General features: G+C 41.3%; 1 protein-coding gene across 1 annotated transcript in view; it reads left to right on the forward strand.

Annotated features, from left to right (window-relative positions):
• LOC106657790 (transcription factor stalky) overlaps positions 1–18762 on the forward strand; it is a 44089-nt gene extending 25327 nt beyond the window's left edge. Inside the window, exons 3-13 of the mRNA XM_023460849.1 lie at positions 7688–7770; positions 7825–8146; positions 8217–8711; positions 10597–10654; positions 11350–11718; positions 11962–12157; positions 12681–13033; positions 13523–13651; positions 13911–13997; positions 15770–16354; positions 17368–18762. Coding sequence (XP_023316617.1) covers positions 7688–7770; positions 7825–8146; positions 8217–8711; positions 10597–10654; positions 11350–11718; positions 11962–12157; positions 12681–13033; positions 13523–13651; positions 13911–13997; positions 15770–16354; positions 17368–17532 — 2842 coding nt within the window. The 3' untranslated portion in view covers positions 17533–18762. The remainder of the gene's footprint in view (positions 1–7687; positions 7771–7824; positions 8147–8216; positions 8712–10596; positions 10655–11349; positions 11719–11961; positions 12158–12680; positions 13034–13522; positions 13652–13910; positions 13998–15769; positions 16355–17367) is intronic.
• Positions 18763–20076: the final 1314 nt, after the last annotated feature.

Raw genomic sequence — 20076 nt, forward strand, 5'->3', positions numbered from 1 at the left:
CCGATATTGTACAAGCAAAATAATAAAGTCAGAGAACAATAGGGCTCAATGGCCAGGAGTATGCGGAAGAAAAGATCGGGATGATACACGAGGTTTACGCGCGGGCCGAGGAATTTACCTGATTTTTTCCCCCGCGATTGGCCATCTTATAATTCCCCAAGAGCTTTACTGCTGCCGTGGCTGCTGCTGCTGCACTTCTTCCGAGGCTCTCGATCGTTAGATTTTAATCGCGCGAGGTTTATTCGAAGAAAAACTCGGGGGAACGATTAAATGATAAATTTTATAGATATTTATGCCACGTCTACGTACATGCTCTTATGAACTTTAGTGGATAATGTGGACATATTTACCATGAAAGTGAGTAATGCCTCTGCGAGTGCATGTGTGCGTACGATACGCGCAACTTATGGGAATATCAACAACAGGTCCCATGCCGTTTAATTATATTAAACTACTTCCTAGTTAAACAATGGCATAAGATCCGAGACTCGTGCTGGAAGAAAATAAAAGAAAAGAAAGAGAGAAAGAGCTCGAAATAATGCCAAGGTATGCTCGTACATAAAAATCCTCGACTCGACTGTCAATTATTCAGGGAAAATTCAGCGCTCCTCGATCGTAAAAGACCGCGAATAATATTCGCCCCATTATAATCGTATATCGGAACGTCGGCTTGCTAAGGGATACTTATATCTATTTAAATCACGACCTCTGAAAAAAATATACATATATTCAGCGAGACGCGCTATCAGGTTTTAATTGCCGTAGAAAAGTCAGCTTGTGAAAGTGCCTCTAGGTCGCGTCCGCGCGAAATTCGTCGATTCTTTCGCGCGCTCCTCTATGGTTAGCCGCGAACGGCCTGTATATACTTGTAATATTTACGTTTGCGCGTTTACAGCTGCGCATCGTCGACTCGAGCGCGGGCCCACTTGGTCCACGGCCCATGGAATAAATTACTCGTTTATGGGACAGCTTGTAAATTTATAACGATGTATGCGCTATCACTCTTGAAATTTTACGAGGCTATTCTGGCGCTGCATTGTACTCGCTGGTGCGTGCGCGCAGTACTTATACACCCAAGTCGATTCGGACCGCGGCAGCATTATTTCAGTCTTTGACCAGTACAAACCCGTGTCTACCTTATTTTGCCTTCTCTCGCGATCGCTTAAAACGGACGAATTAAGAAAAAAAGTCGCGGAGGCAGGCAGGAAGGCAGGCGTAGTTGAAACCACTGCCAGGCAAAATCTGATAAGTAAACATACGTCTGTAGAAGCGCGTGTGCGAAAGAAGGAAAACAACGAGATCATTCTTGCAGTTAAAAGCTCTGCGGCGATTCATCTCTCGCTCTCTTGGCGCGCGCATGTATATAGCCTTATAAATATCCTGGGCGCACACGCGGCATAAACATACACATCATTCAATGAACTTTCATTAATCCGTGCGCTGCAAATACGTATATGGTACTTTCGCCTTTTCCACTTTTACGTTTCTCCGCGCCGTGACGAACACGCCCTTTCTACTCGACGGCAAGAAAAAAACTTTCGCGCAGCATCATCCGCGAGCGGCGCGTTTAAGCTGCAGCATATATTATTACACATACACATATATATATACAAGCTTCACTTCCGCCGTCAACGTCCGCGAATCGGGTCGGCTCCGCATCTGAGTGCGAGATGCTCTTCCGATTTAATTTAATATATTACACGTCTCTCCGTGCGGCGAGCAGCATGAGTGAGTGCGATGTTTAATTATCACTTCTCGATCTGGTCAAAGGAATCCCTTCTTCTTTTTTTTTTTTTTTTGCTGCGAGCACGAACAAGAGATTCACTTTCGTGGCCTTGATTTTCGATTTCGCGAGTGCGGAACTACAATGCGGGCCTCACTGCCTCGTAAGATCTTATGTCTGTTTCTCGCTCGCTCTCTTTCTCTTCGTTTCGTTCCTCTTTATTTCGCGAAAATTTCTACCTCAAAAAGGATCCCTGATTCACTCGAGATTTCGTTTTTACTTTCGATGTTTTTCTTTTGTTCCTTCCTCTCGCTTGTGTCGTTTTTCTTTTTTTTTTTTTTTCTTCGAGACACTCATTCACGCTTGCGCCGCATTTACTATAAATTTTCTTTGCTACGTTCACAGGCGCAAATCTCTAAGAATTTCAATTTTCTCTCGCTACGTAAATACGATTTCGTCCATCAAAACATAATGGAGAATGCGGCGAATCATTACGAGCAGCGCACTCCTCGCTCTATTCGCGCGCACGTTAATGCCTCCGAGCGCGCAGTATTAATGCGCCGTCCTGGTATATATACGTATTACAAAGACAAACCCGCGTCGCAAACTGGACCATTAAACACAAATGTATGTATGTGTGTGTGCGATAAGATCGCGCCACGACGTTCTTGTTTTTGTTTTAGCCTTTTTAAAAAAATTTTTGTTGTTGCTGCTGCTGCTATTGTACGTAGCCTCGAGCGCGTCAACCAGTTTGGCATCGCAGCATATATGTGCAGTTTGCGACATTGTGCGCTCGTGTAGTAAAGCTGTGTGGCGTATAGCAGCTCGCCTATACCCGAGAGAGCCTTAAGAAACGCAACTCCGTGTTTTTCTGCTAAATTAACTACTTTCGGTGATTGATTTCGACTAAATAATAACGGGCAACTTTCACTCTGTCTCTGTCTCTCTCTCCCCCTCGTTCAATTAGAACCGTTGACCGCGCGCGGGGCATACGCGCGTCGGTGTGAGTAAATGCGTGAGTCTGAGACATTACCGAGTATACATTTAATTTACGCCAAATTCCAATGCAAATAATTAGTCCTGTTTACCAGCCACGAGATCGAGCGACGACGGCTTGCAATTAGCCAATTCTATGAACCGTTAATAAATATCGAATCGATATTGATTGCTCGGCAGGTAAAAAAAAGGTAGGGAGGGAAAATGACCCTCCATGTTGACCAATACATGTTTATGGCTATGCACCCATAATCCGCCGGCTTTTTAGCTTATAATGCACTCCAAATGTTTATACGACAGATAATTCAAAATTGTAATCAATATTATTATGGTAGAGGAATAGAAAAAGAGGTTAACATGCACTTTTAATTTTTTTTCATTGGTTAAAATGTCGAATTTGGATAGTGACTGCAATTATAATCCTGTTTAACGACAGAAAAGGCAAAAAACTTGAAGCCCTAAACGTTTAATGACACGTATATCAATTAAGTTATTAATTTTGAACAAAAATATATATGTACATAAAAAAATGCTCAACTCAAGCAAGTGTGCACTGAACAAAGTTGAAGGGGGACAAAAAAGACGCCGTAAGTCGAGATCGTTAGGAAAGCTCGGCTATAAATCAGCGGCAATCCCACATGACTTAAAAATATTTTCCGATACGACACTTGAACAATGATACGGCCGCATCGGGTATAAATGGACTCTCGCGCAGGCAATTCAATACTCCGAGCGCGTTGCTTCCTGAAAAATAAGCGATTAGTCGCTTGTAAATAGGGTCATCATTTTACATTCACTCCTACCTTTGTGCGTCTGCGTTCGGGTGTTTATGACTGCCTGAAGATCGGCAGGAATCGAAGAGAAAGAAAAATAACGAAAATCAATAACTCAGCGCGCTCGAGCCTACACACGCTCGTGAACAATTCGCGTCTGTTGTACACCTCTTAATGCGTGTTGACTTTTGCAATTAACGCCGTTCCCTGCTGCGCGCGATTTTGTAACGATTTAACGATTGCGTAAAATTTTTTCCTCTCGCGCGCATATACAGCGTATAAGAGACTCGAGTGCAGCTTTGACGAGATGACTGTCTAGTTTCATGTTGATTGTTTTTCGACTCTTCGATCGTATAAAAAAATCCACAGGAAGTCCTCATAAATTTGTGGCAATTTTTGAAAACGACCATAGCTTTCGGGATGTAAAAAAGAAAATCTATGCCAAAACATTCAATGGTGCATCGTAAAACTAACCCAAGGAAAAAAATCATCGACGGAAAGTCTCGTAAACATGCGTGGCGTCTTTAAAAAGTGCGAAGAAAATCTCGAAACGCGCCTGTATACATAAGTACGCGTGCGTTTATAATGTCGAGTCGAAAGCGAGTATACGAGTCGGTAAGGAAAATACGAAGCTTTTACGGCATCAATCATCGGTTCGCACAATGCGACGATAAATTCAAAAGTTGGGATTTTATAATAGCCGGCGATGTTCGCGTGTGGTTTCCGGAATATCAACGTACGTTGCGCGTGTGCCACACATGCCTATACGATATTATATGCGCATTGAAAATCGAAAGTCTCGAGCGATGCAAACGAAGATTTGTCCGAAGGTTTATTGGCCGCTGCATGTATACGAGCACTTGTTTTTGCGCGAGTTGTGATAATAAAGCCCTCGTGCTTGAATTTCACGCTAATCTTTGTCCAAACTATTGTGCACTGTAACGCAGACAAGTGCAACAACTTTCCTCGTGAGGAAAGGTGAGAAGGAAAAACACTTGACTTATGAGATAATCACTCTGCGTTCTTATGTAAAAACCCAACAACAACAACGATGCTTTTAAATTTTGGTCGATATTTTTTATGCCTTTGCTTCTTTCTTTCTGTCTCTCTCTCTCTCTCTACCTCTGTTTATGCTAGTCCGATATGTTTACGATGAAGTCTCAACACGAGGAAGTTCGATGTAATACCCGCAGCATCCATATGCGCCTATACCGGAAGTGCAATTAACTCGCTAGCTTTGCATATACAATATAAAAGATCGAGAGCTCTAGATGCATAATCGATGTAACATGACTTGATCGACGCACAACGTCTAAAGAGAGAGAGAGAGAGACGATCGTTATTAGTGTATCAAGCCGCAGACTGTGTGTGCGTGTGCATATGTAAATATCGTTCGGGCAGCTATTAAGTGACTTCTTACACATTTACGATGACGTCTATCGAAGAACTGATGCTGCTTTTAATATAAGTATATGCACGCGTGCAGTTGCAATCAGATACATCAGATGCATAATTAGACAATCATAAGCACAAACAACGAGAAGAGCCTCGTATGCATCGATGTATGCAAATGAAGCTGCGGACTGGCCCATACGTATATACCTGCACGTACAGCTCTGGAGACCGTTTATAAATTAACGCTGATGAGTTACCGCATTTTGTCGGTAGCCAGTCGCCGGTGCGGGTTTGTAAAATTTTATTTACGATCGTATCAAATTAGACGTTGTTTAAAGCCCACGTCAGGTCATCGAGTCTATTAGCTAAGCACATATAATATAAGAGCACAGGGTATAATGCACGACGTGTTGTAACGCATTTGCAACTTTGTAAACTGCAGCAGCTTTCGAGCTCGTATAGTAGTATATAATCGTAAAGTGATAATGTAGCAGATTGTGGCTTCGACGAGATTCCACCCATCGGAGAAACGGTAAAGGATATACGCGAGCGCAGAAGCGCAAATAGAGCTGAAACTTGTAATTGATATATGTAACTGGTGCACGCGAGTTTACGCATAAAAAATTGCAAAGCTCCTCGGCACACAATACTTTGGGCCTCGAGCTGCGAGCTGATTTTCTTGTTTATTTTTGTGCGCTTAGGTAAGCGCGGATAATAATGAATACGACTGAAAGGTATTTGCAGTTGAAAAATTAAGGAAAAAATGCAGTTTCCGAAGACTTTAGCAAGAATAGACGAGGCCGCGTTTATTTGGTAAATTACTCGACTTTTAATTCATCGAGAGCTTCTTCGCTCTTACAACACTCGTAATTTGAATTTGAAGCTGCAGCTCTAGAGATGCAGTTTTATGTAGATGTAGCTCAAAGTGACTTTCTTCCTTGTTTGTAATATGTATGTATTAGAGCAGGCGAGCATCGGCTAACGGTATTATTCGCCGAGTCTTCTAATGCACCTCGGCACTGGAGCATCTCTCTTTAGCTCGCGACGAGAGCAGCAAAGAATGAAATTCCACGAGAGCGCGACCTTGCTATATTCTCGAGCTTGGAGCCTCGACGAGATGCGTCGTTTATCGATCTGCTGCGTGCCTTTGTACCGTTGCGTGTAATTTATTATTTTAATTGCGCTCAAAACGATCGACTTGGCGAAAGAGAAAAATAAGAAGAGCAATAAAAATATTTACATGCACGATGCTGGATGCTTTAATAAGAGTTGGAAACGTATCGCTTAAGCGATGGCTTGTGTAACACCGTTTACAGGATAAAAAACCATAAAAGTCGCATAACAAGTGGCATCGGTGCAATTAAAATGAAAAGGCGAATCGTACCGTACGGGTAGAAAGATTTTTCAAGCAGATCGTATCGCTCGAAAAGAGGAAGAGCGAGGAAGGGAGTCGAAAGCGAGCTTGGCTTTTCATTCGTGTTAATGCTACCGTTCCAGCACAATGCAAAAACACGCTCGCCAGCCGCTTCGCTTCAGCCGATTATGTGTCCCATGTGTAATAGCTGCACGAGCTCGACGATCACGCGCTACCGCGGAATGCGACGATATAATAATAAATAAATATATCACTCGATGACGTCCGCTGGCGCGAGCATACGATGCATGCAGATCCAGGCGAGCACGAGGCACTCGCGGTGGCGTTGCAATAATTGCGGCTGCTGAATCTTCGAGATGATTACGTGCTCCGTGGCGCGGCCGTTACATTATGGAAGAAAATAAAAAGTGGAAAAATGAAGCAGAGCCAGGCGAAAATACGTGCCGCAAGAGAAAGAGCGAGTGATAGATGTGTGCCAGAGCTGCTCGCGCGGCCTTCTTTTCCTCTTCGAGCACACACACACACACATGTACGCGAAAAACCGTTATGACATCGGCTCGCTCGCGCCAAGTGTGCCGTTCCACGCACTGCGCCTCTCCGATTAAAGCTGCCTTCGGAGGCGCGAGGATATTGCATTTTTCTAGGACACTCGCATTTCTGCATGTATACATTTATATATAAATTCGAATGATTACGATTGCACACCGATCGCGACCGTCCACGTACATGCATGCAAGTGCGAACTTGTATCGGAGGGCGAACGTATACTGCACCAATCCGCTACGATATAATATCCAACTCGCAACGAGACTTGAGCGATAATTTCTTTTGTAGTGTAGTATAGTCGATCGGTATGATCTCCTCTCTCTCTCTCTTTTATTCTTGCACACACACATTATGTGCCAGCTTTTAACAGGTTATATCGGCAGTTTCAATATATATACCAGCGAGTGAAAATCGTGACGGAACTCGCGAGCGCGCGTCAATGCGCTCAGCCTATACAGATGCAACTTTCAATTCCAGATAGACGTATGTATAGCAAAGCCTGCGATGCAGCAAAGCCCAGCGACTACTTTCTCGATCAATATTGAACGCCTCGCGCGAATCTCGACGCGCGTGCATTAATATCTCCCGGCCTATACATCGCCGTGTGAGTCAATTTGCAAACTAGCTTAAATAATGAGATACGAATATAATACGGCGTCTCGACGAATTCGAGTGGCTGCGTTTAATAGATCGAAATTTTTTAGACTAGTCCACGTGCGCAACAGAGACGCACAGAAAGCTGTGCAGGTATACTCGTGAAAACGCTCCCCGAAGCCGCGACCAATTATTTCTTCTTTACTTTTTATCAGCCGAGCTGAAAAATGGATGACAACTGGTGACTCGGCATTATTAAAATACTCGAAACGTTTATTGTTACAGGCCGGGTGGAGGCGGCGGAGGAGGCGGTGGCTCGTCGAGTGCATCGAGCGCCAGCTCCACGACCACGGCCAATGGAAACGGAGGCGCAGCGGTCGTCGTGGGTCCGGCCGGCGGCGGCGGCGGCGCGGCATCGGCAGCAGCCACCGGCAACGCTGGCCAAGGCGGCGGTCGTCTGGCCGTCATCGGCGTCACCCGCAACGTCAAGCTCCGCCGACGAGGAAACGCCAGCTTCGGCTTCTCGCTCCGCGGCGGCCGCGAGCACTCGGCCGGATTCTTCGTCAGCGACGTGGTGCTCGGCGGCGAGGCGCATCGGGCCGGCCTCAGGGTCGGCGATCAAATTCTACGAGTCAACGGCTACCCGGTCGAGGACGCCGTTCACCAGGAGGTCGCTCTGCTCGCCAAGAACCAGCAGGTGCTCGTGCTCAAGATTCGCAGCGTCGGCATGATACCCGTCAAAGAGTAAGTAACGATCATCAATTATTAGGCATTAATGGAAGTAAGCGAGTAACGAAATTGTCCTCTGGCGCAGCAATCCGAACGACCCGGTGACGTGGCACATGGTCCAGCAACAGCAGAAGCAGCTGCAGTACGGCGACGCCGTGACCAACGAGGTGCGCATCCGCGTCATGGTCGGCGAGAAGGGCAGTCTGGGCTGCGGCGTGTGTCGCGGCCTCGTGCCCGGCCTCACCGTGCAGAACACGAGAGAGGGCGGGCCGGCCCGGGCCGCGGGTCTCAAGGCCGGCGACGTGATCGTCTGGTGCAACGGCCAGCACCTCACCGATCTGCCCTTCGAGCGAGCCATCGAGGTGATGCGCTGCGCCGCGGTCCTCGATCTCGTGGTCAACCGGCCGATCGTCAATCACGTCTACGACTGCCCGGAGAGCCTCTGGCAGCGGGGCTCGAGCGGCTACGACTCCGAGAGCTCGAGCACCGGCACGCCGTCGCCCCACAACACGGCCTCGTCGCCCCAACACAGGACCCTCGACCCGAGGCTCATTCACAACTGCAACAACAGGAACGGACGGTATGCACCGGCTCTAGCTCGCGTAATCCTTGTAAATCGACGCGTACGCTTATCACTCGTGAAAGTACACATGCACAGGTAACGAAACTCGATAGACGGCCGAGTGGCCGCTGTGCCTTTGTAAACGATATTAGCCACGGCGAAATGTGCCAGGCTAAAAGCCGTTCATCGAGTTTTTACACATCGCGGACTTATGCAATTTTGAAAAACGCTATGCTGCGCCGAGCGAGCCGAGCCAGACACGAGTACACAGAAGCCCGCAATAAAGCCCGTAAATCATTTCCATACTTTCAGTTTATAGCCCTTGTATACGGCATTCTCGCTTATAAAGCTCTTTCGTCGAAATTGAATCGACAAAAGCTGCCCGGGTTTATGGCACGTACAATTTAAGCGAGCTTGTAAGCGATTCGCCAATTCAATCTTATCTATATACTTATTGGCCATAAAGGTGAAAGTTTGCCTATCGATCGGACGCGACGTCGCGGATTGCCGTTAAAAATTACAACGACAATTATGAGCGCGCATTACGTTCACAGCTCGTGAACCAACAACGACAAAAAGCAACGTCAAAAATTTCGTTTGCTATGCATAATTTTTCGATTGTTGTCTCATATCAAATCGTTAAGAGACAGAAACGTCTTATATTGAAAAGAAGCTTGTATTGCGAAAAAATTCGGAGGATTTTCTCGATGGCTCAGAGAGAAAATATCGTTTTTGGATGAATTTCATTAAATTTTGATTTGAATTTTTAACCTTCGCTTAAATGGATCAACTAGTTATAAAAATCAAAAACGTTGGTCTCAGTGCTATTACTGTAAGCGGATTCTTCTGTAAATGCAGCTCTTTGTCCAGTGAAAGTTGGTTTATTCACAAACATCCCGCAAAGCGAGCTCTATACAACAATTGTAATATGCGCAACGATTAAAAGTTAGTGCGGAGAATCTAATTCACACGTATTACGTAAATAAATGACTCGATGGCGCAGCTCAATTCTGTCTTTCTGTATAATATTTTAAAAACTCAAAATAACCTCGTCACATAGGTAAACGAACGGTGGGTACAAGCTACTCGAAAGATAGCTTAGACATAGACAAACGGAATATCGTGTGAATCGTCCAAGTTGATATTGTTGTCTCGGCGAGTCGCGTGCGTATGGTAAGAAGTCGCGCGGTATATATCAATCACCGTTTCAGTGTATGCACGGTGGCATTCGCAGAGTGCGGAGTGAACTCGCGAGTCGCGCAAAAGCATCTGAGTGAAAGTGTTTCTCTCTTTTGCCGAGCAATTTACACGTATTATAATGACAGAAGACATGGGAAAGATTCAACGCGCGGGCTTAGACGCGTCGCTGCTGCACATCTGCGAGCGCGTGGGACATATTCGCTCGCGCTCCGAGTCGTTTCTTTTTAAATTGTACACCTTGCGCTGCATACTTATATCCTCGAATATCATTATGATAACGACTTGCAAAAATATATACGTGTGTATCTCTTAATTGACGCCTGTGTACATGCAGCTTTTCTGCTGTACGTCCGTTGCCCCCCTTCCGTTCGAGTAGATTGTCGCTGTCGTCGTCGCATGGCCCGCAAAGTAGCGAGAGAAAGTCACAATTGAGTAATAATGGATATAAGTAGTGTGGTATTATGCCCAATGAACATTTTCGGTAGAATGAAAAATTCTCGGATTCGATCTTGCGGTTAAAGCTTCAACGAGAAACGAGACACAATGAAATTTTCTCGCGGTTTTATCGCGACAAGCCATGCGATGATCGACATAGGAAAAAATATTCTCCGGCTTCGATTATATTAATGTTCTTCTTTTATTATTTTCTTTTTACTTATTTATTCAGCTAATGGACAAACAATTCTGTGCTTTCTTTTTCTAGCCACTGCTATCAGCCACCGAATGGTACAAACTCAGCGGATTGGGGTCACGTCGAACAGGTTCGTCTAGTTTTCTTCCTATGTATTCTATATTGCATAAGTCGCGCCAAGCATTATGTTCTACAGTTGCAGATTTATACCGTGTTAATAAATATTATATACAAAGATCTACACCTCATGTATTGTTCGTCTAAAATTGAGATGTTGTGTAGAAATCAAATTTTAGGGGAATAATTCAAGAATTTACTAATCCAACGTTTCCAAGTCGGATGCAAATAATTTTGAGACTACGGATTCCGTGGTCCTTTTTCTTCCTTTGCTACGATACAATGACGGTATATTTTTGAGAACGAGTTTAGTCGCATTTATCGGGATGATTAAGTTCGTACAACCCACAAACTCGTAACTTTTAGCAAAATTTGACGTAGAGGCGATAAAATAACGAATCGCGGATAATAAACCGATTTCTCTTCTAAGCGTATGCAAATTTATGCGTCGCTCTGCGACCTTGATGCACCCTTCGCTAAATAGGCGAATAAATAGCATCACGATGTATCGTGGAAATATTATTATTAAAGTCACCGGTTGGTCCTTGCATCGAAGAAACGATTTAGCCGCGGAATTATACATTCTGCCCACATTGAGTCTTTTATCGGAGGTTGAAAATTTTTATCCGAAAATCGTCCGCGTGTATAAATATGTATCCATTACGAAGGATGACGAGTAACAATCGCTAAATTCAATACGCACCGCAGGAATGGACTCGCAAGCCGAACAATACGACGATCATTCGAATAAATCAGAGCCATCACGGCACGCCACAGCACCATCATCAGTTTCATCAGTCACAACAGCAGCAGCAGCAGCAACAGCAGCATCATCGGCCAGGCACGTACGGCTCGCAAACGATGCGCCGACCGCCGCCGCCACGACCACCTGTAAGGGCTAGCTACGAGGAGGGCGACGAACCGATCTACGATCCGGTGGCGCCCAAAGACTTCGAGTGTCACGATTTCGACGCCAATCCCCGAGACGAGCTCGACAGGAGAGCCGAGTACAGGCGCGAACACGGCATCATCGATCATCAACAGTCGGTCGTTAACAGCGACGTTGTCTTTGTCAAGGTAAGAACAAGACGGCTCAGCTGGCCTTTTTTGCTCGCATCGATGCTAATAACTTTTATATAATCCGTGCGTGCACTTATATGAAAATGAATTAAATTATCCTCAAGTGTAAACATTGACTCGGGCCTTGCACTCTTTTTGTGCGCAAACTTCCTAGCCACACTTTCACTTTAGTCCTGAAAGCTTAAAAGACCGCTCTTACTCTACATAATTGCAATTAAATATATATTCGCGTAAACGCAGGAAAACGGACATCAAGTATTAGACGGAGGCAGCGTCGTTCTCAATGGTGGCTCGAGCAGACCTGTCCAGTTGATGCAATCGCCGCTGCAACCACAACAACAGGATCAAAAATCGATAACGACTGTGGAGGTGCATCAGCCGAGTCCACCCCCGGCACCCTCGATGCCTCAACCAGTACCGTACAAGTGGCCAGCTGGTTTGTATAATCCAATACATATTGAATTTTTTTTTATAACTGCATTTAATTGAACGACATTAAAGTGTTGCATTGAGTAAAAAAAAAAGGAATAACAAAATATTCAATTAATGCGGTGCGATGCTCGAATGCGTTTGTACTCGTGTGCATTGGTAGCGTCAAATTAACATTTTAATAAGCGTTGCCTGCTATCATAGATTAACGTCGAGGAGCGGTGTAGCATTAATATATTAAAAGAGCAAGCGACTCGTAATTTTTTTAAAGCTGCTTAGACTTAACATTAGCAAGTTAATGTTCTCGAAAGGTGGTATTATAGTCAAGCAGAAAATATAAAGCATATTAAGTTTTATTTCTTCCGCACTGCGAGTCAATACTCTTTTATATATATGCGCTCGCGCATGTACGCGGCGTAAAAAGGGATAATAGCGAGCGAGCACGAGCATTATATTTTTCATCCGAAGCGAATCGATTAAGAGTTGGAAAATTGAAAGCCGAGAGTCCAATGATTGAATTGTATTCGCAGAAACGAAACCGATGAACGCCATGGGCATGCAGATGGGCAGCACCATGTCGATGGGCTCGACCGGCTCGACGGAGACCGAATCGAGCCTCGAGTCCTCCTGCGGCGGCAAGGATTGCGCGGCCTCGACCACGTCCTCGCTATCCACGTCGTCCTCGGGAGAGCCTGCCAGCTGCAACGGCGCGAGCACGGTTCTGTCCTCGTTCACTTCGTCGATGCACAAGAGCAGCGAGATCAATCGTCACGGAACCATCAAAGCGGCCCCGGTCAAAGTGCCCACGCCGCCAGTGGCTCCGCCTGTGCCCATCGACCTCAGCACCGCCATCACCCAAGAACTGCAGAGACGGGCCAAGCAGGTAAACTTGATTCGCGAGACAGTTCGACATTTCATTAGGACGATCGTCCTAACAAATATCCTTCCAAAGAGTCGCGCGTGGAATGTCATTAATAAACTAATTTATTCTTTTCGTCAATTAACAATTCATAATCATACGCATGCGCTCGATTCTACGACTACACAGAGAGTTAAAAATTCAAATTATTTGTTAATACGGATAAAGTAGCAGGCTCTCGTCGTAGTCAGCGTAATAAGAGATTTAGTGGCAAAGGAGAAGGTCCTATGAAAGTCGCGCTTCTGAATTTATTATCGTTTTAAATAAGATGTACGTTTTCTCTTTCGCGTACCCATATTTTAACTTCATTACCTATCGTGTGCGCATTGCAAATCTTGTTGTATGAAATCTTGCTTAAAAAAATTTTTTTTCAAGTTGTTACGTATCTCTAACAAATTGAGAATGTACACTCAAGCGTGCGATGTTCATTTTTACCTTCTTCTTTTTTGGTAGAGGAGTATGAGCAATGCTTCGAATGGTCAACATCAGGAGCAGGGAGATAAGAACAGCGCCGAGAATCGCAAGCAGACACAGAATCCCGAGGCCCTTAAAGCCCAAGAGCAGAAGGTCACGCACGACAAGGTCGGTGAATCACGAAGTCAACTACTTTTTCTATTGTTATTTCGAGTATTTTCCCGGCTCTCGCGCGGAGGAGCGTCTAATTTAAAGGGACGCCACTTATTATTATCTGTTGGAAAAATTATTGACTTCTCCGTGCGGAAGACTTGAAAGTACGCGTACACGCAAAAGCATTGTGCATACATACAACATTTTACATAAACCTTAAGCGGTTTTTTCCTCATTTTTCTTAATATTCATTTTGCATATGATACGTTTGCAGCTCATGGAAGAGTTCAAACGCGCTCATCAGAGGATGTTCAGTAACGCCCAACAGCGCAATCCCGAGCAAAATTCCAACGGCGAACAGGTGAGAATATCTATCCTCCTCGTCTGCGTGTGGATAAAATACTTTTTTCTTCTTTTTTTTCAACGGAGAAGCATAGAAAATGCTTCGATCAAGGTTAACTTGTTTTATCCGCTGAGCGTGCTTTCGCGATACTTCGTGCACGCCCGACAGTACTCGCTATAATAATAAATCCATCTTCGACGATTCTACATAATATACGCGCACAAAGAAAGATTCATACGCTGTGCATTTCATAACGATATACTGCGTATCACATCGATATCATGTGCGTAAAACGGCATTTTTGGCAATCACTCGTGTAACGCATCAGACCGAGTGCGAGTTAATTATCGTGTGCTTACTTTTTTATCGTCCTTTCATATTGCGTAGATAAAAATCTCACTTTTCATGTGCGAATGTAACATACTATCACGCTAGAACAAATATATCGTGTAGTTAATAAGCATCTCACTGCAACATTTCATTTTCATGTTAAATCATTTAAAAATAAAACTGCAAATTTCGTGATATGGTCAATAGGAGCTTTCGGAATATTAATCAATTTATAACTAAGCAGGAAGTAGCAATTATTCATGTGTAAGCAAGAGTTTGTTCTCCTCGTGCGTAGCTATATACATTTATTTATTTAGAATAAAGCTGATAACAAATAAATAAATGCATATCCGCATACGCGACGACCGTTAGCTCTATAGATGAATAATTAATGATCTAATGCAAGTTTTAACGTAAGAGAACAAGTAACCAAAGTGAATTTTCTTACAAATCTACAACTCATGTGTACGTATGGTGTAGAAAGCATATCAATTTTAATTTCATTAACAAATATTATTTTGCTTTTTAACAGCAGTTTTTATCAACAGACTTTATGGCTCTTTTTAATTTTATTTTCAGTTCACATATGGGTACCCATTAACAAACGTAATTGCTATATTTTTTCATTTTGAGAAAAAAGTATATTAACATAGCTTAATCAACTCAGTAATTTTCACACGGTTAGAAGTATATTATTAAGACGTTGCATTTATATCTTTTATTTAGTTTCTTTGGAAAAGCTCGAGCAATGTCCCTTTACAGCATAATGATTGATTCAAAACGATCCAAGCTTTCATCCATTACTCACGTTCATGTTGATTACATAGTTTACCGTCGCTCTACTCTTATAACGCATCAATTTCATCGATCATCATCTTCGTCATAAACTTTGTGCATGTATGTGTGTGGCTTTGTACGTGCGCATTTTTTGCACTGCAACTCAAGTTATTCTTCTTCACGGTGACGGTATGAAAAAATGAATCAGCGTGAATCGAACGAGAGCCCGACAAGAGCTCGATTTTTTACCAATTATACACACATATAAAGACCTTGACCATAAAAATGTAAATTTAATTGTCTTGCTGATACGTGGATACGTACGAGGTATTACTGTACGTATATAGCGTATGATTGATGAAGAACATAATCGAGAGAAAGTCCAGGCATTTGAGCGAATAATCGACATGTTAAGAAAATTCATCCTCATGCGACGCAGCATAGTCAATGTACTTCACAAATTTCGTTTATTTCTCATACATACAGCTGTGCTCATTCATTGAAGATACTTCTTTTTTCATCCGACCAAACATGGCTCGATCATAATTTAAGCTCATAACATCTATTTATTCCTCACAAGATCATATAAATACAATTTTTTGCACCCAGCATCAATAAGTGCTCTGCACAATCACAAGCATCATGCGAAAAAGTCTTGGTGTCAATCCAACTATGTTTTACAGAATCACGATCAAGAGAAACGACCTAATTTCGTCAAAAGCACCAACAAACCTATAATTGCGCCGAAGCCCACGACGAATCATCAGCAAAGCAGCTCCATTAACCAAATCAACAACAACAACAACAACAATAATAAGCATAATAATAATGATGACGAAGCAGTCGAGATGCAAAGTATCGAGTCGTTTAAATTAAAAGAAAGCCCGGCAGCGGTGCCTAAGCCCCCGCCTACATACTTCCCAGCAGCCAAGGATCAATCGAAAAATATCAAGGAGCAAAAAACAATGGCAGCAGGGGCAGATATCAACTCCAGTAATGGCACAATGACCATTAAACCATTAAAGCCTGTCAAACCACAAGCTGTGACGAGCGTGGCGAGATCAGTTAGCAAAGTTGCCATTAGAATAGGCAGTTACAATGAAAACGACGGAAAAAAACCTGGAAAATTGGGTTTTTTGGCGGAAAAGGCGAATCAGGACAGTGCGAACAATGCTGTTTCAGCCGCAGCAGCGCCAGCCGCGTCGCGTTTCCAGATTGAACTCGTAGCTACTTTACAAAGATCAAATTTGAGAAGACAAATCGAGGGGGTGAGTTTTCGGTATGGTTCAGGGGGTGCCAGACGCGTCGAGTTTTCACATAGATGCGAATTTTCAAGTGTTATTTTTGCGTCCATTTTATCTTGAGTCAGTAACTTTTGAGTTGGTAGGATTTTTTTAACGTAGCCGACATAAATTCGAATTATGTATTTTTTTGTTTCACTCGTCTCCCAATGACTTGAATGAACCTTTTCCTTCCATTCTGACGCAAATGTTACTGACGTATATTACAAAGACGAACCTCACTTTATGTTTGCTTAGAAATTTTATTCTTTTAACAAAATCTACAAAAATGACACTGCTTGTCTAAACTCGGCGTGCCGAATATTCTCCTTATTTTATCATTTTCTTTGCCTTCTTACTTTCTATTATTTTGCATACTTTTTATCTCTATAATTTTCAATCGTAGAATTTGTAAGAAAATATACAGAAATAATCATTCATACTTCAAAAAATAAATTAAAAAAAGGTTTGTAATTTGTTTGATGAGTGAGTAGTAGTAAACATGCCTTATTGAGTACAAGCAACAAGTTATCTTTGGCATTTTGAGATATTTCACCCAGTGCACACAACAGTAAATGAATAACAACTTATTTTTGAAATTAAACTTAAATATTTTCGACGTTGGCGAATGAACCACTGTCTAAACCAATTCATAGTGCATCTCAAAAATTATCAAATGGGCAACGAGTGTAGATGCTTTATACCAAAGTGGCTATAGTGCCAAATTGTAAAAAACAATTTTTAATTGTTTTCGTCACATTTCTTGACGGCTTTTTTATTTTTAAACACATTTATACTCGTTGCAAATATCCTCGAAGTCGTATTATGTCACATTTTTTTTTACCTATATCAAAAACTTAGATCTCATTTAGATTGATTTGAACGAAAATTTTCCCTAATAAGATTGCATATTTTTAGCAGTATACTCAGAAGCCATATAAATTAGGCACATTAAATCATTATGAACAATTATTTAATTTTGCAATAATTATTTTTTGAAGGAAAATGAAATCACAAGCGTCGTGGAGGATAACAACATAATGGCTCAAGAAAACGGCCAACAAATCCAAGTCACCGGGGGTACGCAAAACTACATTGAAAAACTGTCCAATGCTCTCAACAATAAAGTCACTATTCGAGTTAACCCTGAAGCAAACGCTCGATAAATCCTCGCATATTGAATATTATATAGAAGATAGGTAAAAAAGGCAAAATAACCGAACTTCGACTTATACAGCAATATGCTACTACATATAAATGTATCACATACGGTAATAATAAGAATTTTTTCGTTTGTTTGGGTAGTTTCTGGGTATATGCATGTAAGAGTGCTTTTCCATGATTTGATACATGTGGGAAAAAAAAAACAAATCGTTAATGGCAAAAAAAATTCGTCAATGATGATGATGCGTGTGCGCAAACAAACGAAATATTTATATCTATACACACGTAACCGATATTGTAGATTTTTTCACGCAGATACGCCCAAAGCGTATACCGATAATGCAGCCCAGAAAGCATGAGACGTTTTCTGATATTAATAATTTAAATATTGGTTTTCAGTAAACATTTTAAAAACATACTGATATAAGGTTTTTCAAGTTGAAGACTTCTTTTTGTATGCATCATTTCATTTACTCAGTTTACATTAAGTTACATACAAAACTTACAGTTGAAAACGATTCCTGCTAATTGGGCATAACTTATTAATAATAATAAATAGATTTATCAAATGCATATTATATAATAAATCAATTGTTGCAGTATTGATAATAAATATTTGAAAAGTACGATTAATATATAAATAGTGTAAACGTGTAATATATTCTAATGTAAGAAATACATGGATTTGTAGGAAAAAAAACAAAATGTAAGCTGACGATGCAGTTAAAAGAACCGTAGTGTTAGAGAACTATTCTTACTGAGAAACGCTAACACGTATTTTATAAGCTTATTGCATAGTTTGGCAGCTATTGCCAGTTTCAAATGTATTTTAAAAAGTTATGCGCCAAAAAAGCATTTATTATTATCATTATATATATAATATACATATTAGCGTTTATGGATAATTGAATACATATATCGTTGATCGACAAAATAATTTTTTTTTACCGAAAACGTGCAAGTCGCTATCTTGAAAGAAAGTGTACTTAAAAAAGGGAAAATTTTTCATTACTGAAAAATGTATGGCTCAATACAACGAAAGTAACTTTTTTATTGCGATTAAACACAGTTCAGTCGGTGATTATGAGTTCACCTGTAGGTTTTACAAATTTGTCTTTATATAGTAACAGAATTATATCTTTTGAATTATTACCGACTAAGTCTTGCTTTTTTTCTTTAATTCGTTACGGTAAAACTATCCTCTAGCTATCTACGGCTGACTGGCTAAATGAGCCTCTTTCATAACAATAATCCAGAGTAATTTTCTATCGATATGATGATTCAATAGGTATGTCATAAAACTCAAGTCAGAACGCGTCACTATAATCGTAAGTAATGTGTGTAACGAATGAATAAAATGTTTAATTTAATACATTTTCGAATTAATTATATTTTCATGTAATCGTGAAAAACTGAGTTGTTAGAGAATGTTTGAAAGATAATAAAATACTATGTATGTGAAAAATGAATGCTTGCTGTTAAGGAGTGAAAGTACGCAATTTTTACGTTTCGCATTTAGGCAAAAGCAAATGTTGTACATTTTTTGCACATTTTTAAATATATACGTGCATTTAAAACTGCACTACGGTATCTGCATGTGGAGACAGGTATGGCAACGAACCAAAACAAGAGGAGAAAAAAGCAGACTTTTTTATTAAGAACGTTTTATAAAGAATCTTTTTTATACCTTACTCAAGTAATGAAAAGATTCGCTTCGTGAATGTGTATGATATATTTGAAAATACTTTGTACGAATAATACCATGCGTCTTTTTTATAAATATATTCATTGTTTATGCATTATTTACACGAATGAATTTGACTTTTACATAATAACAATATTTATAATAAAGGAAGTCATTATTCGTTGATATGATATCATAAATAAATAAAGTACGATGGTAGGAATCAGAATAAAGCATAGATGAAAAGTGGTTTTGAAATATTAAAGTATTGTAGATTTACGATCACCACGCCGATGTTTGAGAGATGACAAAAACAACAAGAAACTTTGCATGCCTAATCTTTAAAGACTTAAACAGTGTGAAAGTTAAGACTCGAAAATATATGATGGATCTAAATGTTGCAAAAAAGAAGGAAATAAAGTCATTGAATACAGAAATGCTAATTGGAAATTGAATTTCTTTTGTGTGCTCCCGAATCACTATTAAATTTTAACACATTATTAGATACTATATTTTGTACATATTATTCCTTATCTTCGAAGGATTACTCATTATATACGCAGTAATGTTAACTGTGCGCGAATACCAAATGAAGCTTTATTAAAACCTGCTTCCGGGACAATTTCAAACCTTACCAAAAAAGTAGATCCAATCAGAATTAAGACACATCCAAGCAAACTTTGAACACGAACTGAATATAACAATTCCACAAACAATTATAAGGCGACGATTGAGACTATAATGAAAATCGTCGCAAAATATATAATTTTGCAATCGTCGCATAAAGTTGCACGTATTTTTTCAGCACACACATCGCTGCTATATCAACTCCGAGTTAATCGTATATCATACTCCCCGTGAA

The sequence above is a fragment of the Trichogramma pretiosum genome, unplaced genomic scaffold (assembly GCF_000599845.2).
Source record: "Trichogramma pretiosum strain Unisexual culture from Peru unplaced genomic scaffold, Tpre_2.0 scaffold6, whole genome shotgun sequence".
Lineage (NCBI taxonomy): Eukaryota > Metazoa > Arthropoda > Insecta > Hymenoptera > Trichogrammatidae > Trichogramma > Trichogramma pretiosum.